Source organism: Gouania willdenowi, chromosome 3, assembly GCF_900634775.1.
Source record: "Gouania willdenowi chromosome 3, fGouWil2.1, whole genome shotgun sequence".
NCBI classification, from domain to species: Eukaryota; Metazoa; Chordata; class Actinopteri; order Blenniiformes; family Gobiesocidae; genus Gouania; species Gouania willdenowi.
Genome location: NC_041046.1, coordinates 44,282,200 through 44,309,205, shown reverse-complemented (window position 1 = coordinate 44,309,205; position 27,006 = coordinate 44,282,200). Strand labels below are relative to the sequence as shown.

Genomic DNA, 27,006 nt, shown 5'->3' with positions numbered 1-27,006 from the left:
AAGTCTTCATACCTTCCTCCTCACTGGAGGTTTTGGGCTGTCCATGGGGCAGGTAGGTCAGCTGCACTTTGCGATTAATCCCCGAGAAATGGCCGTACCTTCACGAGCAGGGAAATACAAAACATGATAAATCATTAGCTGTGTTTTCATTATCCTTGGAAATTTGCAAAATTTAAATAAAGCAATAAAAACTGGCAGTGGAAACACCTGAATACAAGAAAAAAAACACTCAAATATCGCTAAAAAGTTTTGACACTTTCATGAGGTTTCGATATTGAAATGTATCGTTTAAGCTTTTTACGCAAATCACGTCACAGTACGTGATGTACCTGGTCAAATGACCACTGCTCTCCAAGAAAACATGGCGCGGTACGTGTGGACAGAAGAGGAGACGGGACATTTCTTAGCTTTAGACTTATATATTATTAGTGCCACATTAGACGTGAAACAACAAAGGAATGCAGAGTGTTCTAAGGAGGTTTGGAGCGTCCATATTTCTGTAGTGGAGTCTCACGGGATGAGATTTCACAGGATTCACGAGGCTCCAGAACAATGTTCAATGGAAACACGTTTAAAGTGCAATTATATTTTGTTGACAGCAATGGCGCCCCCTATGTTCAGTTTTCAGCAACGTAGGGGGGATTTTCTGTTGTTTTTTCCTTTTTTAATCGGTGTAATCGTATTGTGTAGTGCACATGAAGCTGCTCGTCATGTTTCTAACTCACAACGGATCAATCTACATGTGCGCGCACGGACATGAATACCGTGCTGCAAAAATATGTTTTGGAAACACAGCTATTGACAGGGAACCATTAAAGAGTGCCTGTACTTATCATGGTGATAACATTAAGCATGTTTTGTGTATTATGAAAGCAAAGATGTGCACATTTGATTCTCAACACATGTATTTCTTTAAAGGCACCATGTTCAGCCAGATGTGATGCAGTGTTTACGTTAGCTCCACCTTCTTTCCTGGTTTGTTCTCTTTATGTAAGTTTTAGTAGCTTTTCCTTGTTATTTATTACTATAGACCAGTGTTTTTTCAAATGGGGGTACGTGTCCCCCTAGGGGTACGCGATGGCACTACAGAGGGTACTTGAGAGAAAGAGAGTGGAAAATTAATAAATGAAAGCCTTAAAAATATTTATATCAGCAACTTGCAAAACAACAAAATATAATGAGAGAAAAACACACAAGATCACTACAAAATACACTAAAATAACAGAAACATAGAAAACTACATGAGAAACCACCAAACAGCAGCAAAAACACACACACACAGACAGAATAATGTAAACCAACACCAACAACACACAAAAAAAGAGAAAAATATACTGAAAAAGAAAAAAAAAAAAAAAAAACAACGACAAAATACACAAAACGACATCAAATGAAGATATAAATGATCTTGATTAGAACATGAACTGAAAATACCAGGATCAGTGTTGGTTCCACATCAGGAGGGAGATGACCATAAATGATAAAAACTATCAAAATAAATCTATTCAGGAGCGACTAAATACTGTTTTATTCACTTATTTACAAAATGAGATTCTTTAAAATGCGTTTTATCAACCATTAAATAATAATTGTGATCTACAGTTGTTTTTTCAAAGAATTCTGAGTAAAATGTAGTAGTCGGACATAAGGGAGAGAACCACTGCTTTAACAGACCATAGTAAAGTGTCACTGGTGTCACCTACATTTCCAGAACAGTCTTCAGTTGCTCCAGTTTGGACTTCTTCTCCTCTATCTCACAGTCGTTGGGTTGTCCCAGTTCCACCAATAACTGCCGTGTGATGTCCAGCACCTCCTGTCAAATAAATTCAGTTCAAAGTTATACAACAGAGCAATAAATAAAACACGGCAACAAATACAACAGAGCAACAAACTCAACAGAGCCCAGTGTTGGCGAGCCTTCCTCACCTGCAGTTGTTTGGGCTTTTTCAGTTTTAACTTCCCAGTTTTGTATCCTCCGTACTTCTCAAACAGATCAAAAAACCTGAACACAAAAGGAGAATGAAAATTTACCTGAAAGTCTTGATTCAAAATCAAATGTGGGCAACAAGGGGCCCGGGGCCCCACATCCGACCCTTGCTCTAACTTTGTGTGACAGCCAAAATAAAAGCAAAAAATGACATGAAAACATAAATAATTACAGAAAAATTCACGAGACCATAAACACTTAAAATGAGAACAAAAAGGAAGAAATTATATAAAAAACATTGAAAATTACAACAAAAGCAACTTAAAGTCATGAAATTACAACAAAAATTAACAAAGTAACTCGTAACCCACAAAAAAATACTGAATATTACAAAGAAATCACAAAACGACAACAAAATGCACAAGACAACAACTAAAATGCATTAAATAAAAGAAAAATGCATAATCACACCAAAAACTCATGAAACAACAAAAACACACACAACGTCAATAGAACGACACAAAATGGCTTCAAAAACACACAAAACCACAACAAATACACTCAAGACAAAAAAATGAACAAAGTGAAAGAAAAATACACAAAACCTCAGCAAAAATGCACAAGATTAAAACAAAAACAAATGCATACAAAATGACTCCAAAAAAAAACAAACCCTTTGTTTTATCATGTATTAAAGCTCAGATTAATCATTATTCAAAATATCGGATGAGAATCCATTTTTTTTGCCCCTGCTGTGATAACAGTTTCCCACTTCTGTTCTACAGTGAAGGTTTTGTATATAATTACAACAAATTTACACAAAATGACTCCAAAACCACAAAATTACAACAAATATACAAAAAAAATGACTCCATAATCACTAAAGAACAAAAATGCTCAAAACAAAAACTAAAATGCATTAAGTAAAAGAAAAATGCACAAAACAACTGCATAATGACACCAAAAACTCATGAAACAACAAAAACACACACAACGTCAACAGAATGACACAAAATGGCTTCAAAAACACACAAAACAAAACCAAAACAAAAATGCACAGAATGAAAGAAAAATACACTAAAGGACAACAAAAACTCGCAGAAAATACAAAACAAAAAAACAAAAATATAAACAAAAGTGACTCCGAAACACTAAATTAATTAAAAAATAGACAAAGTAATCCATAACACACAATTACTGAAAATTACAACAACAAAAAATGATTTGAAGGCCCAAGACAACAACTAAAACACACAATATAAGAGAAGGAAAATGTACACAACAACAACACAATGACACCAAATACACATCAAATGACAAAAACACAAAATGGCTTCAAAAACACACAAAACCACAACAAAAATACACAAGATCAAAACAAAAATGCAGAGTGAAAGAAAAATACACTAAAGGACAACCAAAACAAACAAAAATTACTTTAAAAAACACAAAACGACAACAAAAACACACAAAATGAGAGAAAAATACATACAAAAGGACTTCAAGACGACAAACTCTTAGTTTTATCCTGTATTAATGCTCAGATTAATCATTATTTAAACTATTAGCCCCTGCTATGATTATAAAAGTTACCCATCGCTGTTCCACAGTGAACATAAAGATGACTTACATGGGGTTACGGACTTCCATCTTCATCTTCTGTTTGGGCGTTCGGTCTCCGTGTCGGATAACAGCGATGACGCAGCGCAGCTCCATCCTGTGACGGTGACAAAACATTATTCATAATTTTAAAAAGTGCTTTCCATGTTCGTCATAAATACACACAAATGTGCTTTAAACTGATTATAATGGACATGCAATACTTTAACCTCCACTTCAGTGAGGAGCATCTCTCATTCCCATTCAGAGACATTTCTCTTCACTTCTGTCTTAATCATGGTAAGAGAAAAGGCTGGACAATATGAACCAAAATTCATATATTTTCCTTAAAGGCTTCTTCCACTATTTTTACAAATTTGGCCTAAATCAAATTTGGTTTAAAATCGGATGTTTGTCGGGAGGTGTGAGAGTCCATGTGTATATTGAAATCCCCAATAACCAGGATGTTTTTGTGCGATGTGCATAGGGAGATGAGAAAATCATGTATGTCTGAGATGAAGGTTGGTTGTGATTTGGGGGGCGATAAATGAGGGCTATAGTTGCTGAGAGGGGATGTTTGCATTGAAGGACCAAGCTTTCAAATGAAGTGACATTGGGCACAGGCAGAGGAGAAAGGTGAATATTTCCGCGGAATATTACAGCAAACCCCCACCACGTCCGGTTGTGCGGGCCTTTTCCAGGTACGAGTACCTCATTGAGGACTGAGTAGACCCCAGGCTGTTGCCAGGTCTCAGAGAGGCACATAATGCCTATGTCTTTATCTAAGATGTGGTCATGCATAAGTCCAGATTTATTTGACAGAGATTGAACGTTTAGTTGTTGTAGTGTGAGATGTGTTTTTGAGTCCAGTTTTTTTAGTGAGCGGAGGAGAGTGAAATCCACTCCAGGTTTTCTGTTAACTGTACCTGGGGCGGCGGCATTCTGGTGACGTAGCTGGTGATGACGTGACTGCTGTGCGACGGGACGTGCTGGAGACCAGAGGGACGCGATGGAGCCGCAACCGCCTGATAAAAATGTCATGTCGTGCTTCTGCAGAGAAGCGGCGAATAGTCAGCACCAGCGTCCTCTCCGCGTTTATTAGTAGATCTTTGTCTAACAAAACACATTATTATGCACCATATTTGTTCAATTTATTTTTAAAAATGGGACTACTATCCAACATGTTTTTCCTTATTTTATTTCATTATAATGGAATATAATTTTTTTTCTTTTCTTACATTGTCATGTATATGCTGTCTTGCTGTCGAGGAACGTTCCGTAACGTCATTTCTCATGTTTACTACTAAAAAGAGAAAAATAAAGAAAAAAAAATAGGACTACTTTACAGTTTTAGAGCCTGTGTTCCTCCATCTTGAAATCATAAGATTGATGATGTCACATGGCCCCACTGCCTGTAAACATCTCATTGTTTTCTATTGGAGTGAAGCCTGATTTTTAGATTATTTAGCAGATTTTTTGATTATTTAGCAGCTTTTTCAGTCAAAATGACAACTTGTGCTGCTTTTGGTTGATCTAAATAATTAGGAAAACTATAAAGATGTCGATGTGAACCTCTTTTGTTTATTGTAAGAAAATAAAAAACAGTTGTGACACGAAAAAAAATGTTTGACCACAGGGGGCAACAGTTCCAACTCTGCGGTTAGACAATGAAGCAGAGAAAACTGTTGAAGGACTCCCAGCCAAAAGGACTTTTATCTTTTGTGTGTATTTTTGTGTCTCTTCAACAGTCTGTGATTTACTCACTAACTTCAGCCACCAGAGCATGTCAGTGCACTGTTTAAGGGAGAGGAAAGGCCCCTTAGGAGAGCTCTTCTTCTCTACTACCACACCACAGAGTTTGAACTGTCACCCCCTGCTGTCATAGATTTTCTTTCATGTCACTACTGTTTTTAACCTATCCTAAAGGCCCTTTACTCTCCTTTAAACAGCGTATGACACGCTCTGGTGGCTAAAGTGAGCATGTAATAGTAAACTTTTGGGTGAAAGTCTTCAACAGTCTGTGATTATGTGATAAATCTCCATCAGAACTAGTTGAGTTGTTCTTTATTAACATACACTATCTGTATAATCAATGGTCCTCAAAGGCCCCTATCCAGCATGTTTTAGATGTTTCCCTCTTCCAACACACCTGATTCAGATGATTAACTCATCATCAAGCTCTGCAGAAGCCTGTTGACGATGCTGGTCTTTTCAATCAGGTGTGTTGGAAGAGGGAAACATCTAAAACATGCTGGATAGGGGCCCTTGAGGACCAGGGTTGGGCACCCCTGTGCTAAAGCATTCCTTGACTCACATGGTGCCCGAGGTGGTGGGAACAATGGGAATATCTTCAGCCTCGGTCGGGACGGACCAGGGAATCTGAAACTGAGGGGCGAGCTCGCGCATCACCAGGTTTCTAAAGGTGGGAGTGACGAAGTGTGTCAGCACAGATAACAAAGGAAAACACGATGGCAAACAGCAAGAACTGTGGGACGGTACCCGAGGATCTTTGCACAGTCGTCATAGTACTTCATGGAGTTCTTGACGAAGCTGAAGCCGTTGACGTCGCACACGTAGGAGTGTCCGTTGGCTCGCAGGAGGTCGAAGCCACACACCGTTTGCTGTCATGAAGAGAAGAAAAAGAGCAAAGCATGAAGAATTCTCTGGGGGTTTATTAAAGAAAACAACACGCTCAAAGCGCTGAGAAGGAAGAGATTTGTTGTTACTCGTGTCGATGAGGGGGCGGACGAGTTACAGGAAATTTCCATAGGAATTTTGGAAATATTCAAAAATTTAAACTTCTCATGGGAATTATTTATTGGAATTCACCAGAAATATAAATAACTGATGCTGAAATGATGTTAAAATGTATTTTTCCCTTGTAAATTTAACATCCAAATTAAACTTTTAATTTTAGAAAAAGTCCCACTAATCCCCATGGAAAGTTTCCAACTTTGAAAATACCTGAAATTTTTCAACCCTAGTTTAAATGTTTTGGATTTTTTATTTGTATCATTTTGAATGGATGCAAATATTTGTTTGGATGCGATAGTTGGTAGATGGCTCACTATGCTTGTATACATATTTTTGTGTGTTTTTTGTTGCCGCTTTGAGTGTTTTGGAGTCATAATGTGTATTTTTCTGTGATTTCATAGGTTTTTCTTGTTGTTTTGTCTATTTTTTGTATTTTTGTTGTCGTTTTGAGTGTTTTCTATTTGAATTATATATTACTGAAATGTGTGCATTTGTATTTTATCCTTAATTAATTAAAAGTATTTTGCTTGATTATGTGTTTTCTTTTCTTTCTTTTGTGTTTCTTCTTTTCATCTCTAATATTTCTTGAGCCTATTTTATTAATTTCCCCCTGGGATCATTAAAGTACATCTGATTCTTATATCGTTATTTTAAAGACGTCAAAGTGATGCGATTTTGTTTTTTGCTGATGTGCGATAGAGAGAAAGTAAAGGCCTCTTTGTCAAACTGATGTTCTTATACCTTAAAGGCCAGGCAGACCTTCCTGGCCACCAGCTTCTCCATGGCTGACAACATGACGGGGTAACGGACCTCCTTCCCCTCGCTGTCCCGCTCCACCTTCCCGTCCAGAGCCGGAGACTTTCGGGCCTCTGCGTGAGCGTAGTCCGGCCCTACTGTGTAAACCTGCAGTGAGACAAAGGATTAGCAGTGTTTTTTACGTTTTGATACAATAACGATGAACACAGAAAAGACAAAACTGGGCCTTGAATAATTTTAAATTATTTATAATATAAGTAACAGCTTCAAATAATGGGCCCCGTGCAGCCACCAAAGTAAATGCAAAAAAATGACTCCAGAAACACATAAATGATAAATGATTCACAAATCACAGTGGAGATGATAGCAGACTTCAGGAAGAACCCAGCCCCCCTCACCCCCCCACCCTGGGAGACTCTACAGTGAGCTCTGTGGAGTACTTCTGCTTCCTGGGGGCCATCATCACTCAGGACCTCAAGTGGGCTTATCAAAAAAGCTCAGCAGAGGATGTACTTCCTGCGGCAGCTGAAGAAGTTCAGTCTGCCAACAAAGATGATGGTGAACTTCTACAGCTCCATCATCCTGTCCATCCTCTGCTCCTCCATCACCATCTGGTACGCTGCAGTTACGGCCAAGGACAAGGCCAGACTGCAGCGTATCATCCACTCTGCAGAGAAGGTCATCGGCTGCAATCTGCCCTCCCTCCAGGACCTGAACCCCTCCAGGATTTTGAGGCGTGCAGGAAAGATTGTGGCCGACCCCTCCCACCCCGGTCATAAACTGTTTCAATCTCTCCCTTCTGGAAGTAGGTTTCAGTCCATCAGGACCAGAACCTCCAGACACAAAAACAGCTTCTTTCCCTCTGCCACCATCCACATGAACACACCCCAAGTCACCCACTGAACCCCCCCCACTCGATCACCACCTCCATGATGACATTATCTGCTGCACTGTATATATATATATATATATATATTTTTTTTTTTAAATCCTATTTATCCTTTATTCTCAATCTATCCTTTATTTATCCCTCATCCTTTATATTTATCATTATTATTATTATTATTTTTGCTGAGTTGTTCTTTGTTTATTTTTTAAAAAAAAAAAAATTTTTTGTTTTGTGCACCAACTACCAAGACAAATTCCTTGTACTGTCCTTAAAACTGTACATGGCCATTAAAAACATTAAAAACATTTCTGATTCTGAAATACATACAAAGTTACAATTATTCCATAAACCCACAAGACAACTACAAATAAATGAATTGAAAAATATAAAACCAACAAAATAAAAACATAAGACAGACTCCAAAAATGGATAAAATGACAATACATAAAAAAAACTAAATATGCAGGATGACAAAAAAATATACAAAACTATTACAGATATACACGAAATTTACTCAAAAAACACAAAGGACGACTACAAATAAATGAGAAAAAATATACACAAAAATCACTCCAAACAATAAATGACACAAAAAAAATATGCAAAAGCTCTCGCAACACAAAAAACTAAAGAAATAAACAGGATGCCAAGAGAAAATATAAAACAACATTCATACACAAAAGCACACAAGAGAACTACAAATAAATAACTGACAAACATACAAACCAACAAAATAAATACACAAAAATGACCCCAAAAAATGCACAAAAAGACACAAAACAAAAACACATAGGATGACAGAAAAATATATAAAACAACAACAAAAATCCACAAAATTACTCATAAAACACAAAGGATGACTATAAATAAATAACTGCAAATGATAAAAAAAAACGACAAAAAATATACACAAAATTGACTCCAAAAAATAAGTAAAAGGACTAAGAACACAAACAAAATAACAGAATGACATAAAAGTATACAAAATGACAACCAAAAACACACAAAAACCAATAAATCCTTTGTTCTTTTGGGTGGTCATTCTGTTGATCATGTGACCCTCACATCAATCATATTTCTATAGCTCCATTGTGATAAAAGTTGCCAATATCTGCATTAGATGCAAAGGATTTAAAACATTTTGGAGTTTCTTTTTCATATTTTTTCATTGATTGTAATTGATGGGAAAAATGACGTTTGTACTTCTTTGTTTAAAATCAGGCGTGGAGAGTGTGCGTGCTGAGCCTCAATATGGACGCCTATAGGATGGTAGCTTTACATGAAGATTTCACCTTAACGTCCGTTCCGTCTGTGGGCATGAACTCCTCGTAGATGTAAGAGCCCGTTTTCCTCACGCTGCTCTCTGGGGAGTAGACGCTGCTACGACTTCCGATCTGTAAAACACACAGTCAGAGGTGACTCAGCAGTTTGGTGGGACACCTTAAAATTGCTGGGGACTTCTGTAAAACCATCAAACGTGTGTGTGACCTTTCTGAAGAGCCTCTGGCTGCCTCCTCCTGCAGACGTGGGATAATAAATGTACACGTTGTGATCCTCCGCACACACCGGCTTCTCCACAAAAGGCTTCTGGAAAATCTCCCCGTTCACCTCCACATGGTCCTCCCCTTCCACCAGGTTACACTCTGATGAATAAACACACACACACCATGCCGTTAATGACACAATGTGTTGCAGTGAGAGCCACGAAAATGTGATTATACAATCCGAGGGACACAGAATAGAACAATGACCCATCAGAACAATAATACAGGAAAAAACAAAGGTTTCTGCACATTAATGGTGTCATTTTATGTGTTTTTCTGTCACTTTCAATGTTTTTATGTTGTCATTTTATGCATTTCCCAGTCATTTTATGTTTGTATCATTATTTTGTGTGTTTTCAGAGTCATTTTGTGTATTTACGTTGGAATTTTGTGTATTCTTCTATCATTTTGAGTGTATTTGTCACAGTGTTTTCTGTCATTTAGAGTGTTTTACTGTTGCCTGTACATGTATTTCTGTTGTCATTTTGTGTGTTTTCAGAGTCATTCTTTATGTTTTTCTGTCATTTTGTGTATTTATTCTGTCTTTTTCTGTATTAATGCAATCACTGTCCATTTATGCCATCTTTTTGAGGTTTTTTTCTGTAATTTATCAGAGTTTTCCTGTTGCTGTTTAATGTATTTATGTTTTCATTGTGTATTTTCTGTCATGTTGTGTATTCTTAGAGTCATTATGTATGTCTCTCTCTCATTTTAAGAATTGTTATTGTGGGTGTTTTTTGAGTAATTTTGTATATTTGTATTGTTTTTATTATCAATTTTTATGTTTAAATTACTTTTGCATGTTTTAATATCATTTTGTGTTTAACCACACAAAATCAAACCATGGGCCGTACGTGGTCCCTGGGCCGAAGATTGCCCATGTCTGTAGCAGTGCAAATATTCAGCCCTATTTCACCGTGTGGATTATATTTCAGTGAAGGAATGAAACGACATTAGAGAGGTTATGTAGGATTTCTCAGTGATGTATTGTGTAACTTTCCACAGATGGTCACACCCAGGGGGTTAGCATGTGATGAAATTTTTGTTTGATGTGTAAATTTAGGCTTTTCTCTCTAGTGTTTGAACGCAGCTTTAGACTAACCCTCTGGTTTGTCGGGGTCACGGTTGAGCACAGCGTAGCGGGGCAGGTCGATTCCTTCCTCCTGCAGGATTCTGTAAACTTCCCTCCTGTTGAAACCCAACACAGAAATCCAAAGGTAATGGTAAGTTCTTTGAATGCTGTTAAATAAATATGTTGCAGAGATTTAAAACAAATGGAGTTTACCTGTCCTGTATGTAGTACTGCATGTTCAGGTCATTGATGAGCATCGGGTTTCTCAGTTTGGCGTAGCTTACTGCCTTATCCAGAGGAAATCCTGGTTCAACACAAAGCAGGTAAAATCACACAACACAGTGCTTCAGGTTTGGTAAAAAAATAAATAACTTGTGGCCCCCAAAAGTAAATGTACAAAATGACAGCAAAAATAACACAAATTTACTACAAAAACACAAATTAAGAGAGAAATACACAAAAGAACAACACAAACACTTAATAGGACAACAGAATACACAAAAAGAAAAAGAAAAAAAAAGCACAATGGGAAGACAAAACTTCATAAAAAAAAAAAAAAAATACACGTATAAACTCAGAAAGATGTTACTGTAAAAATACACTAAAGCAGGGGTTCTCAACTGGTCTCACCCTGGGACCCACATTTTACCACGGTCATTAAATCGTGACCGAGTTCCAATTTTTTTTAGAATTCAACCAACCAAATTTATTTTTTCTAAAATAGCTGTTGAAAACACACATATATAATCTTTTTTTAAAACATAAATCTATGTATTTTCCTGTGTAACACACATTTCACAGCATGCCTATCAAAAGAATAGTTTCTTTCAAAATAAAAGACAAGTCCAACATGAGAAATATGAAGCATTTTTTTTTGACCAATTGTCCGTGACCCACCCAGTACAGGTCCGCGACTCACCAGTTGAGAATCGCTGCAACATAGAGCAACAAAAACACACAAAAGGAGGGAAAAGTACACAAAGGGACATTTATTAACAGACAGCTGCACAATATTTGCCACTTCACTCTTTTTCTTCTCTAAGGGACAGCACGTGTGAGTGAGTTCTGTAGTGTGTCTTGTATAGATGAAGGTCTGGGTTAAAACACACTGGGAAATCCATCAAACTGTGCTTTTAATGTTGTTCTAATAAATAGAAAAAGCAGCGACTCCTAAAACAGCTATAAAATAAAAACATTGATTTAGGCGGTATTGTAATGTTCAATATTGTCAAAATAGAAAACTCGACATATCTTGAATCTCAATATACTGCCCAGCCCTAATCAAATGATTTATCGGGTAATAATGGCAAAAATCACATTTTATAAAGGTCTGATACATTAATTTGAACTCTGCGTCTGCACCCTTTAACCCTGCAGAGCCTGCGTCGCTACATGCTAAGCTAACCAAAACACAAGGGACTGGTCACTGAAAATAAAAAACTCCCAGAGGAGGGAAAAATATCATGAAGTTTTCTTTATCTGTCACCTGAAGAGACGGCATAAAATGATAAGCAGCTGCACAGAATGTGAAAAAAAATGTATATATGTGTGTGTGTGTGTGCGTGTGTTACCTTTAGAGTGAAAGGAGATGAGGCAGTCACACAGGGGCCACTTGTCCACGGGCTCGTTGAGGATGGTGTCCTCGGGGAAGATGACCACGGTGATAAACTCAAACCTACACAGCCTCTCCAGGATCTGAGTCATGGGCTTGGACTTGGACTTCTTCATCATGCAGCAGATTCCCACCATGATCTGTCGCTCCGGCTCCTGGGGCTGATGGGAGAAACGACAGCGTTTCAAAACATTCACTCAGGTTGGATTTGGATCTTTGTCTAAATCTGCGCGGCAACCAATGTAAAAATGGCTCCAGAAATTAACAAAATAACAGAAAAGACAACAAAAACACACATAAATTACTCCAAAAACACTAAATAACCACATATTGAGAGACAATTACACAAAAATTAATCAAAAAACACAAAATGAGAGACAAATACATACAAATGACTCGAAAAAAATTACAAATTAGAGGAAAATACACAATAGGGCAACAAAATTACAAAAAAATGACTCCAAAAATACAACAAAATTACACAATTACAGTACATACAAATGACTCCAATTACTCTAAATGATGACATAAAATCCCTTCTCTAATGATTGTTTGTATTATTACAATAATGTTATTTGGTTTATTATTGGACATTGTTTGCGCTGTAAATGAATAAAGGGACACTAATCTGCAGGGGTTAAAACTCTGATAATTCAGTTGAAAGTACTTCATTGTTAAAATATGCCTCCTCTTCTCTGTTCTCCTGCAGTATGTGAAATGTTTTGAGTTTTACCGAGTCTGTGTCGTCGTCGTCGTCCTCAAACATGTCCATGTCGCCGCTTACGCTCTCTCCCAGCACGTCGCTCTCATCCTCCTCGAGGCCCACAAAGAATCTGGGAGCGCCACCCCGGCTCTCGCCCGGGCTGCTGAGCTCTGACATCACAGACCCAGACAACGGCGCTCAGAGTCCCGCCATGCCATCGTATGCTGGATCGGGATCGGGAGGGGGGGTCCACTCTGCTGAGGCTGCAGAGCAGAGCCACTGAGTCACAGATGGTGAGGCTTCAACAGAAAACAAGTAGCCTGGTGGTGTTACACACAGTTTCACAATCTATGTTCAGAAAATCCACATCTTAAAAAAAACCAGGTCCAGGGTTCCAATGTTTAGTGGAAGTCCTCCATCAAAGTGTGGAGCTCAGAGTCGAGACTGTAGAAAAAACACATACATAGCACAAGTAGGTGTTAAAATGTGTAATATTCTAAAATATTCCATATGTTCATTCATTAAACTTAAAGGGATTCTTCACCGTTTTTACAAATGTGGCCGAAAACCTTTGAAATGTACTTAATAGAAGATCAATGCCTAATAAAACACATTATTATGCAGCATATTTGCTTTATTGCCTTTTAAAAATGGGATTACTTTACAGTTTTAGAGCCTGCGTTCCTCCATCTTGAAATCATGTGATTGATGATGTCACACGGCCCCACTGCCTGTAAACATCCCATTGTTTTCTATTGGAGTGAAACATTCAGCCTGATTTTTACATCATTTAACAGCTTTTAAATCATCCCACCCAAAACTCCTTCTATCCTCAGAGTTTGTGTTTTCAACAGTCAGGGAGAGTAAAGGTTCCTTAGGAGAGCTCATCTTCTCTGCTTCATTGTCTACTACTGAACCACAGATTTGGAACTGTCGCCCCCTGTGGTCACAGATTTTTTTTTGATCACAACTGTTTTCATCCACTTTCTGTAAACAAAAGAGGGTTAACATCGATATTTTTAACTTTTACTGGTTTTGTAAAGCAACCAAAAACAGCACAAGTTGTCAGTGTGACTGAAAAAGCTGCTAAACGATCTAAAAATCAGGCTGAATGTTTCACTCTAATAGAAAACATTGGGATGTTTACAGGCAGTGGGGCCGTGTGACATCATCAATCACATGATTTCAAGATGGAGGAACACAGGTTCTAAAACTGTAAAATAATCCCATTTTTAAAAGTTAATAAAAGGAATATGTTGCATAAAAAATAGGTTTTATTATGCATAGATCTTCTAATAAGTACATTTCAAAGGTTTTAGGCCACCTTTGTAATAACAGTGGAGGATCCCTTTAAGAAGTTGAATGTTGTCCTGCGTGTAAATGATGTAACAACATGTCAGCATGTTTTCTAGTCTGACACTGTTGTGGCTCCAAACCTTGACCAGTCACAGACCACCAATAATTACTGCAGCTTTGGCTCCACGCTCACAGTCTGCTGCTGCTTTTCCATCTGCACTGATCATTAGTCAGTGAGACAGACGGAGAATCAGCACTTTGACTCTTCACTCCTCATGCTGCACAAACAGATCACTGGTCTGAGACACAAACAACTTTGACCTCAGCTACAGTCACACAAACGGAGACTTTCTGCAGCTGAAAACACAAACTGTGCACCTTTATTTACACGGAGGGAAGTCAGAAACTAACACTGAGCGCTTTGGTATTACATCACATATTTAAAAACATAAACCAAAGACAACCGAAAGCATTTTCTTTTTATTAAACTACGTAATGTACCAAACTCACAGCTCACACCGACAATGACATTTAGTAAATTAATATATAGTAAAGTTTAGGGCCTAAAACTATCCACATGTGGTTAAATATGTAGCAAATATTTGGAAGACATAAACAAACAATGTTTTCATTTATCACGTAAAATCTCACTACAAAATCCCACACATTCCCATGAGATTTGAACGGAACATTTTAAAATCTGACGCATCACAAAAATGCAATTACCATCAACACTGAACGTAATTAATCCCTATGGAGCTTTTTTGGAATGATTGTAGAATGGTTGCTACGTCAGTAATTACAATAAATAAGGAAAAAGCTAATAAAATTAATAAAGAAATAATTAAAATTGGTATACCCTTACATGGAATTCCAGAAAATTTGAAAATAAAAATTAGAAGTCTTATCAATTTCAGATATCAGTATCAAATTGATCGCATCTGATTTTCCATTATCACAGAAAACCGACAGAAACTACAGAATTCCCCTTCTGAATTATAAATGGAATTATTATGAGACTTTAAATTATTATCATTACATTTAAAAAAAAAAAAAAAAAACCAAGAGGAAAATGCAATATATGGAATAAACCCTCATGTGCATTCTATTTAGTTTGTTTAATCGGCTTCATCTTATTAAATGTCATTAATAGCTATTTAAATATTGTCATTAGTTTATTATTTTGATAATAATTTAAATATTAAACAATCTTTAAGAAAAATGCCATTTTTGTGGTTCAAACAGCATTGGTTTCCATTTGCCACTATTGTCATGTTAGACAGAGTCTTATCCACTAATATTATTACTTTGAAAATAAATTGATCAATGTGTTGATGTACCCACTGCAATTTCTACAAGTACCACTGAGGGTACGCGAGCCACAGATTGTGAATCCCTGCTGTAGCTGCAGATCAGTCAGTGCCAGGCGCTTAAAAACAGTCATAATTTAAAAAGTAATAAATAAATGACGCAGAAAGCGTCGATGGTCGCAACAGAAATATAGGCTTTGACCTCAGAAAAAAATAAATAAAAAATGCACACAATTAAATAAACCAATAACACCACAATAAGAACAAAGTTACCACTTGTACACAAAATGTTAGCGACTTTCACGACGTTTAAAATGCCATAATTTTTCGCTTTTGGTCATTGTTTTGACACTTCGGTTGTTGCTAGCTAACGTTAGCAGCCAAGCTAGCGACACCGCGGCTAATTCGTCAACGTAAACAAGTCCTTTAAAGGTGATTTCGCGGGCATTAAACGCTGAAAACAGCCCATGGTTGTGTGACGAGTATCTACGCTTAATGGAGTTTACATGTCAATGACATTTAAGGCCACATGAGATGAAATAAAGCGGCGGACTCACGGTGGAGATCCGAGGATTGACCTGCTGCCATTGACTCCCTGATTTACAGTGAGCCCAGCCTCAACGAGCCAATAGGGAGCGAGGATTGTCCCTTGGGGCGGGACATGAAGGAAAAATAAGCCAATGAGAGGCGGTCTGGCGGGTTGCCACGGATTTAGTGAATCCCGTTAGGAAAGTAGAGCAGCAGCGGCCTCTAGCGGTGAAATTACACTGCACAATACAAACAAACCTACGGTCTGAGGACCAAAACTAGGTCATCTCATATTGATCACAGGGTTCATTAATGCATCACAAATGTTAACAATACTTTATTTATTTTTTCACTGTTTTTATTTTGCACAGTTACAGAATACTAGTAGCCTACACATTATCACAATAAGATGAAAATATCATCAAAAACAAATAGTAATTGTAAAGGATTTGCACCTCAGTGTCAAATAATTCAACAAAATACTCATCCAATCATGAAAGTTTAGATAGGACAAAAATAAAAATATATACCAGAAAGCTATATTTACGTGCAACCAAAAACTTCTTCTGACACATTTTGGAGCATTCCAATGTTTTATAGTTTTTGCAAGGTGTGAATAATTGTTCCATAATTTACCTGTAAAACAAATCTGCATTACCTCCTATAAAAGCTGTTAAACATGATGATTTTATAATACTATCGCCACTTAAATCACATTGACTCCAAAGCTACTGATTAAAACATAAACTAATATTCAGTTGATCAACTAGAATCCATTTAATAATGATTTCATGACAGATTTTCATAATAAAAGTATTTTTTGTGTCACACACAAGCATGATGTGACACGTGATTCCATGTGTTTTTTGGCTGTGAGTGTAAAACACAAGACAAGACAGTGTGCGTGCGTGCGTGCGTGTGTGTGCGTGCGTGTGTAGAATACCAAAGCTTTACTGTGGAAAAGTTATAGTTACACGGAGGGAAATGAAGTTCCTCTGCCTTTAAACTACTTTTATTTCATGAAATCAATTCTTTGATCTTGAGAAATACAACAGTATGAGTGAAGGCCAAAGAGAGTGACCAAATTTGGACTTCAAGAAGAACATTTCAGATTTTTTTTTTTAAATAAGAAATCCAAAAACTTTGGAGGAAAAAATCAACCTAGAAGATTTAAAAATACAAACATCATATTTAAATGCAATTAGATTTTGGGGAAAAACTAGTGCATTTAGCCATAATTATAAACTATTGAATAATTAAGATTTTTTTTTTTTTTTGAGGGGGGGGGGGGGGTCACTTTAAGAATACATAGTACAAAGCAAAACAACAACAAAAACACTGTGAAGCTGATTAACTTAAAAGTCAAAATATTCCAGAATTTAAAAGGTTGGATGACTGGCTACTTGTTCTTTTTGATAACAGTTAAATTAAAGTGCTCTGTGAATTAAGTTTATTTTTAAAGAATTCCTATTTTAAACAATAGGACTTTATCATTCTTGTTATTACTTGTACTTGTCGTACTTAATGTGTTTTTAGGTTATGATCACTTATGAACAAACGTAGTCTCATTTTACTAAAAAAAATATTAGATAAAGTTACTCTAAAAAGGAAGAACAATTTACACAAACTTGACATAATTAAGTTAGGAGAACTTTTTTTTTTTTTATAACTTTGAGTATAAACTACTTCATCTATTCAATTACTTTAAATGTTCAGATTTACATTGAACAATAATTCATTATTTACATTATTTGATTATATATGTAATTTAAATACAAATCCTTCGTCAGACAATTACAAATTAATAAAATGAAATAATTAAAAATAAACTATTTGACACATGAATAAGCATAAATCATTTGAATATGTAATGGTCATGTTTGAAAAATCCCTGAAGCATGAGTTCCTCCAAAAAGCTGAAAAACGGTTTCTCTATGGAGCAAAGAAAAAGCTCTTTACTCTTTTTACACCTGTTTTAACATGTTCTGTGTGATTAGATTGGTAGTGTTGGATCACATGTTGAATACTGAGAGTGAGTTGATTACTCCTGATCCTGGTCCTGGTCACCTGTCACAGGTGAATCTCATCATCTTGATGAGGTTCCTTATTTAACCTCAGGTTGTTCAGGCTCAGGTCTGAGTTTTTGTTGAGCTCCAACAACCTCAGTGTGTCAGACTTCTCACCGCTCTGGATCAGTAGGACAATCTTAATTATTCTTTCAGGAGTGTCAAACTAAATAGCAAACATAGCGAAGTTTAGTGTTAAATAGGCTCTGTGGGAAAAATCTAAAATATATATATATAAAAAAATAGAAGTAAAACTCAAATGTTTGCCACTCCTGGTTTAGCTATTTAAATCTGCACAATATCACCCCATGCAACACAAATTACATTTCATTTCATACACTTGCTTGAACGCAGCTGCTAATTCATGTTCTAAGTCGTGTAGTTGACATGTGGTGTTATCACCTTAGTGTTGATACTGAGTCATGCTTTGGATGTCACAGCATTCATCAGACTTGTAGCAGAGTCACGCTTTGTTTAAACTGAGTTGGTAACATGACTCAACCATATGCTGAATTGTGGTTCAAATGTCACAGCCCACTCAATTGTTTTGCTGCATCATGCATTGAGCTGTTTTTGCTGTGTCATACTTTGAAGCCTGTATTTTCGCTGTGTCAGGCTTTGACGCCTGTATTTTCGCTGTGTCAGGCATTGACGCCTGTATTTTCGCTGTGTCAGGCATTGACGCCTGTATTTTCGCTGTGTCAGGCATTGACGCCTGTATTTTCACTGTCAGGCATTGACGCCTGTATTTTCGCTGTGTCAGGCTTTGACGCCTGTATTTTCGCTGTGTCAGGCATTGACGCCTGTATTTTCGCCTGTATTTTCGCTGTGTCAGGCATTGACGCCTGTATTTTCGCCTGTATTTTCGCTGTGTCAGGCTTTGACGCCTGTATTTTTGCTGTGTCAGGCTCCGATGCCTGTATTTTTGCTGTGTCACACTTGGATGCCTGTATTTTCACTGTCACGCTCCGATGCGTCATGCTTTAATGCCTTATTGTTGCTTTGTCATAGTTTGAGGGTTGTATTGCTGTCGTGTTGTAGTTTGAGGGCTGAATTGTTGGTTTGTGATCGTTGGAGGGCTGAATTGTTGCTGTGTCATAGTTCAAGAGTTGTATTGTTTTGTCATGGTTCATGGGCTGCGTTGTCACTTTGTTGTAGTTTGAACATCACATAACACTCATAGATTTCCATTGAATGTTTTTAACCTTATATGATTTGTGCATACTCATACTTTAATAATGCAGGTAAATTTAACCACCACAACCTCCCCAAATTGCCTACCTCAGCATTTTTACACACTGTTTTGAACTTAAACACCACACAAATTAAAAACATTCATGAGGATGGAAACTAAATGTAAGCGTGTACTTTAAAAGCTGCATATTAAAACTCTGGTTCCATAATAAGTCAATATAAAAAGTGTCATAATTGCCATGATGTAGTAGTGATGCGTTAAAGGTAAATCCAATACAGTTACTAGTACATAAAGCAATATACAGTAGAGGAATAAAACTGGCCCAACATCCTTAGTTTATTAGTTAATGAGCGAAAGTAAATTTCATATGCAAAATATTCAAAACAGCAAATATTTTAGACATTAAATGTTGCACGGAACATGAACCGTTCATGATTAAAAGTATTCAGAAGAAGTATCATATGGAAGAACTTTTGGTAATGAAGATTTGGATCAACTGTACTTTGCATTTCATGACGTGGTCCACCTACGCTCAGACTGTACCTCCTGGTAAGTGCAGTTAACAGTATTTAATTTTATTGTGCTAATTAAGGCAGTAGTAGCCTATTGTCTAAATAACTCTGCTTTTATTCACAGAGTTATAAATTTAGATCGACTTCATGCCGTCACTCTTGGACGTTCAGCAAGTCTCTAATCTAAACTGATCTTCAACAATGGGTTAAAATATCAGAACAAATATGTATGTACTCAACATATATAACGTTAAAGATCAAGCAGCCTTTTATCCTGAAGGTAAATGTACTAAAGTTATTATGTCTATTGTGCTAATGTCATTATATATATATGCTTGTTTGTGCTAACAGTAGATGTTTTTATTTCTAGGCATGTTTTCTACAGCGTTGGGACCTTCATCACCATCAGACTTGGCTAGAAGAGATATTGAAGTATTACAGCAAGGTAAGCAATGCTTGTTTAAAAATATAAAACACAGACTAAAGCACAAGATTTTAGTGGCAAACTTAAAATGTAAACAAACACAAAAGACTTTAGTGCAAAGCTTAAGATGTAGACAAACGGAGAAGCCCATTGTGCTGAGGTTAAAATCTATGGTTCATGTGGTTTTTAGAGGGTCATTATCACAAACTTAAGGTTTACAGGTTTTATTTGTCTCAGATCAGTAAAAATCTGAACGAGGCTTTATATACACTCAATGGATTACCAATAACTGAGTACTGGGTGAACTATCTACATTGGGCTATCTATGGGCGGTAAGCTTTCTCTCCCCTTGCGTTCTGAAAGCAAACCAAACACCATAACTCTATATATCCTAATATAGACGGATCAACTTATACCACAGGAACTCCTAAGGCCCTGGCAAACATGAACAAGTTGAATTAAGTGGGTTTCATGTGGCAAGATGACTCAAGTCTGAAGACCTTGGCTGAGTGGAAACTGCCGAGTCATGTTTTGACACAGCTGAACAACCTTGGATACAGAAGTCACCAAGGCAACACTAGTGGATCAAATGTACTTACAGTCAGAATTAACTTCCTGGACCAATGTCACATCAGTATTGAAATAAAACCACAAAGATTTTATTAGAGTCCAACATTCATGACCTCGTTCACAAACCAATGGAGTTCAAGAGATGATCCATCCTCGAAGGGTTAATGTGGAATCAAGATGGCTTAGAGATCCTGAACACTTGTGAAATCTAAACAATGACCCTGAGATAACTGAACAGTGTGCACTGGAAACAACATCCAATAGGCAAATCAATCAAATATCACCCATCATGGATCTCCTGGACGCCTTGTGGTCATTGACAACAAAGCACCAAAAAACTCCTCAAGATGCCAAAGTGTTTGAGAGCCAATAGTTCTGTGTTCTAATGATGAAGAAAAGCAGTGGTGATTCTACAGTTTCCACTCAAGGATGAACTTTTATAGAGACAAACTCTACATTTTTAAAACTTTTTTCTATGATGTAATTGTTCTAGTTTTGCTCCTTTATACTTTTGTACATGTCTAAAATGTGTTACTCTTTGTATGTTTGTTGCGTTAAGTTCTGTTTGTGTGTCTTTGTTGTCTCAGAACTGTCCTCTGTGCGTTTAGAGCTTGTAGGTTGTTCCTCTTTGACCTTGCATGTTCCACATGCGATGTTCTTTCTGCTCGAGCAGATGTCCTGACCTTCATCTTTGTAATACCTTGTTTCCATACAATTGGAAAGGCTCCTCAAACCTTGGCACTCCCACAGGCCTGTGTGGCTGAACTTGAGCTTACATGAACTCACAGACCTGACTTGACTGAAGCTCCACTTACTAACCATGATCTTCTTTGTAGATGTTGCTGAAACATGTCCTGGACAACACGCTGACTATTCTACTGTCTTAATCAAAGTTGTTTTGATCTATAACCCAAAATTTTCCCTCAATTGTTCGTCAAACAAAAATCGCTTTTTTCCCCACAGTAGTTCTAACGTAGAACAAGGTTCTTTATTTGTTTTTGATCCACTGTTCTAGAAAGTTTTGGTCTACTATTGTTCTAATGAGGTGTTTGTTTTTTTTTTTTTTTTCCCGCTATTGTTTAAACAAGTTTCTTTTTTTCCTAACAGGCCTTTTTCCCACAGTTGTTCTAACATAGAACAACTGAATTCATCCACTGTTGTTCTAACTAGGTCCCTTTTTAAAAATATATATGTATTTTTTGGTTCACTGTTCTAATGTGTAACAAGGTTTTTTTTTTTTTTTTTTTTTTTTTTTTTTTTTTTTTTTTTAATCCACTGTTCTAAAAAATTATATATTTTCTTCCATTGGTCCACTATTCTAACGAGGTCTTTTTGGTCCATTATTGTTCTAACAAGGGTTTTTTTTTTTCTTTCTAACGTATAACAAGTCCCTTTTTCATTGGTCCACTGTTCTAACCAGGTACCTTTTTAATAAAATGTTTTTATTGGTTTTGATCCACTATTCTAATGAGGTCTTTTTTTAATTTTGTTTTCTAACGTATAACAAGAACCTTTTTCCCACAGTTGTGCTAACATGGAACAAGGTTTATTTATTTTTATTTCTAACAAGGTTTTTTTTCATTTTTTTTTTTTTTTTTTTTTTTTTTTTTTGCGCCACTGTGTTCTAAAAGGTCCTTTTTAATTTATTTTTATTTTTTTGTATTTCATCAGTCTACTGTTTCTAACCAAGTCCCTTTCCTTTTGGTCAACTGTTCTAACTGGATTTTTTTTTTTCTTTTCCTAATGTAACCTAAGGTCCTTTTCTTCCCCACAGTTCTTCTAAAGTAGAAGAAAGTGTTATTGTTTCAAAAAGTTTTTTTTTTTCTCATTGGTCCACTGTTCTAACAAATCCCTTTTTAAAAAAATATATATTTTAATGGTTTTGGTCCACTGTTGTAATAAAATGATTTTTTTTTTTTTTTTTTATTTTTTTTTTTTTGGTTCAAATGTATTTACTTTTTGTTCAACTATAGTTTTATCAAGGTCATTTATTTTTATTTTGGGCCACTATTGTAACATGGTCTTTTTTAACGTATAACAAGGTTCTTTTTCCCCCCACAGTTCTTCTAATGTAGAAGTTTTTTTTTTTTTTTTTTGTTTTTGTTTTGGCCCACTGTTCTAACAAAGCATTTTTAAAATTGTTTTCTAATGTATAACAAGAACCTTTTTCCCACAATTGTTTCTAACATAAAACTTTTTCTTTTCTGTTTTTTGATCCACTGTTCTATGAGTTTTTTTTTTTTTTGTCTACTATTCTTAAAGTTATTTTTTAATCCACTATTTTTCTGTCATACACCTCACTACTATAGGGTCCCTGGTCTGACACCCACACAAGCTTAGAATAACTGCTCCCCCATATCTTAAACACAGAAATGTTGAAAAATGTACTTCACCTCACTCTAACGTAACAAGAAGAAATACGTCTATAAACATGTCAGTAGGTAAATTTACAACAATCTTACGTTGGACCCTGGTATTAGAACCTTTTTACTATCATCACCTCTGTCTAAATCTAATGAGTAAATTATACAACATACACAAAGACTAGTGTAATCTTATTCTTGCAAAATTTTATGATCCTCATCTTACCACAATAGGTTTGTTGTAAACATTTAAAAATACTTATAACGTGATAAGTGTTTAATTCTCTACTAAAATGTTCCTGTGTACAGTTCTATTACAGGGCGTAAGCATGTGTGATTTACATGAGGTTTTCCAAGAACGTTTAGTTGCTTTTACTTGTTCACATTGAGTAGCTCCATGTTTCTGTTCCCACACAGACGTCCTGTTAGGTTAGTATGTGAACGTGGTTGTTGCTCTATTCACTGGACAAAGAGCCTCTGTGAGGTCAGAACAGGACAAACACTCATTATAGCAGCACGTTCACTCCCTGTTCCTCCTCCATCTGCACACTGCAGCACGTCAAGGTGATGCACAACGTGGACATTTACTCCCTTTCCTTTGGATGTGGAGTCCTGTAGACCAGGAGTTTCCAACCTTAGGGTCACCAGATGCCTTCAAGAAAATAAGACTTTTCTGAACAATTTCAGCCCAATTCAGCTTATTTTTTTCCTTTTTCTACACCAAACTTTCCATATTTTTAACCTATTTTTCTTTCTTAACCTCAACACAGTTGTTACACAGTATATTGTACAGTTCTGCACATTTTTTCCACTTTCAAGATATTTTCAGCACTTATAAACCCTTTCCACCTAATGTCACATATGTTGACCCAGTATTGTCGCTTTTTGCCATATTTCATGCTTATGTTTTGCCAGTTTAACAACATTCACAATGTCATGCCCAGTCTTTGCAAAGTTTAAACTAATTGTATTGTATACTTGTTAAATGACTGCCCCAACCCAAATATAAATAAATATGGTTATCACAGATTCATAGAACAACGGAGCATCATGTAGTTGACTTTATGGATTGGGTGCAGTCTTCATACTACAGCTGCTCTGTGATAGTGTTTGGTTAGGTGAAGCTAACGGAGAGATATCAGGATATACTTATCCAGCTGTGTAATACAGGCCCATAGAGCCATAAACATATTTTATTCCTGCTAGAAAAAAGAAAAACACAAATAAGTGTGAGGAACATTTCTAATCAGAAGTTGTGAATTTTGTCAACATTTGGAGAGATTAGAAAACTCACTCATGCGCGCACACAGAAACACACACAGGAGGTGTTTAACTACAGCCTGAGAGGCTTTTAATGAGCCGTAGTTTATCAGCTGTTTTCCAGCCTCGTTTGTGGAGGAGAATAAAGCTTTGTGGACACTTTCTACACATGACACTGTTTGGATACACACCTGCAGCTGCTGCCATGAACATGAATGGCCTACATTTGGTTTTTTCTTGAGATTTTTAATCCCAATTCACCTTTTTTTTTAAAACCAAGGCAATAATACAATTTAAAATGAACATGTGAAGGTTTAAACTTTTTAAATAAGTTACTTTTATACAAGTATTAATATAAAAGTATAAATATTTCTTTCTTTGATTCAAATCAGCTGACTTTATTTTATTTTTTTTTCAGATGATTTTCTAGATCTGGAAAAAGATGCAAAATTTCTTTAAATGTCATTTGCGTAAATCGTGAGGTATTACTACAAAAAAGTTCAAATAGGGTTAGGGTTAAACCTAGCCCTATTTGGACTGATTATATAAATGTTTGCACAAAAAGTAAAAAAAAAAAGGGTTTTATAGATAATTTCTTTGCTATAACAATTCATCTTGGTAATAAATCTAATACTGTTGGAAGGTCTGTTTATTTCTCTTTTAAATGTTTACAATACTGTAAAGAAGATACATTTATTGAACTGGCAGCAGAGCTGAGGATGTACATATTATTGGATCTGTCACGTATGTCTCGAGCTGAATTTTCCTCCTCGGAATCACTAAATAATCTCACGAACTGTTGAACTCCCACCAAAAAGACTTCTATTCTCAGGGTTTGTGTGTCTTCAACAGTCCATGATTTACTCGCTAACTTCAGCCACCAGAGCGTGTCAGCGCAGTGTTCAAGGAAAAGTAAAGGACCCATAGGAGAACTCTTCTCTGCTTCGCGACCGGAGAGTTAATTTTTCTTTTCACAAATATATTTATCCTTTTTCTGTAAAAACAAGTTCTGATGAACGACGGCTGAGCCCACGGAACATCTCCACGCCAAATAGCACGTACCACGTTCCAGAGATTTCAGTCCCTGGCACCCTTGTGGCACATACTGAGTAATGGACCCCATTCATATATTAGTATGTGTCAGTGATTCGGTACCACCAATTGTTGCAATATGTGACTCACAAATAAATGAGGAAATGACTTTAAAGGAAATTGCTGAAAAAAGGGGCGTGGGCCGGGCTCTTTGGGCCCCAATCAAATTCATACGTACACATCCATAGATTATAGCGACTAAATTTCAGCCCGATCTGTTCATGAGTAACAGAGGAGTAGTGATTTTAACTAGTGTACACAATAAGAACAAAGTGAGGGCGTTTTAAGTCCAGTAGCCCGGTGTCACGGTCTGAGTTTACCTCCATACTGAGATTATAACCCTAATCCTAACATAATCCAATAAACAAATAAAACACGTGTCTGTTCACTTCGAAATCAAAAATAAACAAAACTGAATTTTGTTTTAGCAAAAACAAATTTTTCGGTAGTATGCATACGCATACAGTATATAATCTCAGTACGATGTAAACTCAGTACATGACACCGGCCTAAAAAGAGGTTTACATCAACATCTTTAACTTTTCCTGATTATTTAAAACAACCAAAAGCAGCACAAGTTGTTATTTTGACTGAAAAAGCTACTAAATAATCTATAAATCAGGCTGAATGTTTCACACCAATAGAAAACAATGGGATGTTTACAGACAGTGGGGCCATGTGACATCATCAATCACATGATTAAAAAATGGAGGAACACAGGCTCTAAAACTATGAAGTAGTTACATTTTTAAAAGTTAATAAATGGATTATGGTGCAAAATATTGTTTTGTTAGGCATGGATCTACTAATGAGTACATTTGAAATATTTTCTCAATGAGAAGGTCGGGCCGAGGTGAGCCGGGGTGTCTGGACGGAATGTTTGCAGCCGGATACATAATGGATTCCTGGGACAGATGGAAGGTCGTGTGCCTGGCTTTACTCTCCGTGGAGGATATATACTGTACATGTTTGGAATCATGATAGTAGGGATGCTGTTGATTGGAGCTGGCAGCTATCTGATCTGTCATAAAGTCTGTCATCTCTGAAGGATGGGGCAGAGCACTGAACTCTCAGAACATCATGATGAACAAACTCAGAAGTAAGCAGGAGGGTATACTCTGGAGCGTTTGTGTGAAATCCAGAGACATAAAGGCTGCGGAGCCTGAAACGAAAAGAAATTATCACCCTTTTCTCTGGTTGTACATGTATTTTCTTTACCGGAATGACATAAACATAATTGTTAACATGAGTTGTACAGGTAGCCTTTAATGGAGGAAAGATCACATCATTCCCAGGATTAAACACTTTATTTTTCATGTTTAGTTTCAGTCTTTGAAATTGTGTAACTATCCATTCTCCCACGTCAGATTTATCTTCTTAAATCAAACGCTAAAAGGCCATAAAAAACAGTACGCTCAGATTTCCTGATAATGTTCCTTTATTGCAAGAGAAAACAAACAGTTTGAGCTTCCAGTTTATGTTTCTTCAGAGAAGTAAGAAAACTCCCTCAGCAAAGACAAACTTCCCTTAAATT

General features: G+C 36.5%; 1 protein-coding gene across 1 annotated transcript in view; it reads right to left on the bottom strand.

Annotated features, from left to right (window-relative positions):
* The window catches only part of ppip5k1a (diphosphoinositol pentakisphosphate kinase 1a), a 50,606-nt gene extending 34,538 nt beyond the window's left edge, over positions 1-16,068 (bottom strand). The window contains 14 exon segments of the mRNA XM_028476800.1: positions 13-98; positions 1,704-1,813; positions 1,927-2,002; positions 3,558-3,644; positions 5,841-5,942; positions 6,026-6,147; positions 7,022-7,183; positions 9,218-9,319; positions 9,414-9,568; positions 10,572-10,657; positions 10,755-10,845; positions 12,113-12,314; positions 12,887-13,300; positions 16,020-16,068. Coding sequence (XP_028332601.1) covers positions 13-98; positions 1,704-1,813; positions 1,927-2,002; positions 3,558-3,644; positions 5,841-5,942; positions 6,026-6,147; positions 7,022-7,183; positions 9,218-9,319; positions 9,414-9,568; positions 10,572-10,657; positions 10,755-10,845; positions 12,113-12,314; positions 12,887-13,033 — 1,528 coding nt within the window. The 5' untranslated portion in view covers positions 13,034-13,300; positions 16,020-16,068.
* Between the last annotated feature and the right edge of the window lie 10,938 nt (positions 16,069-27,006).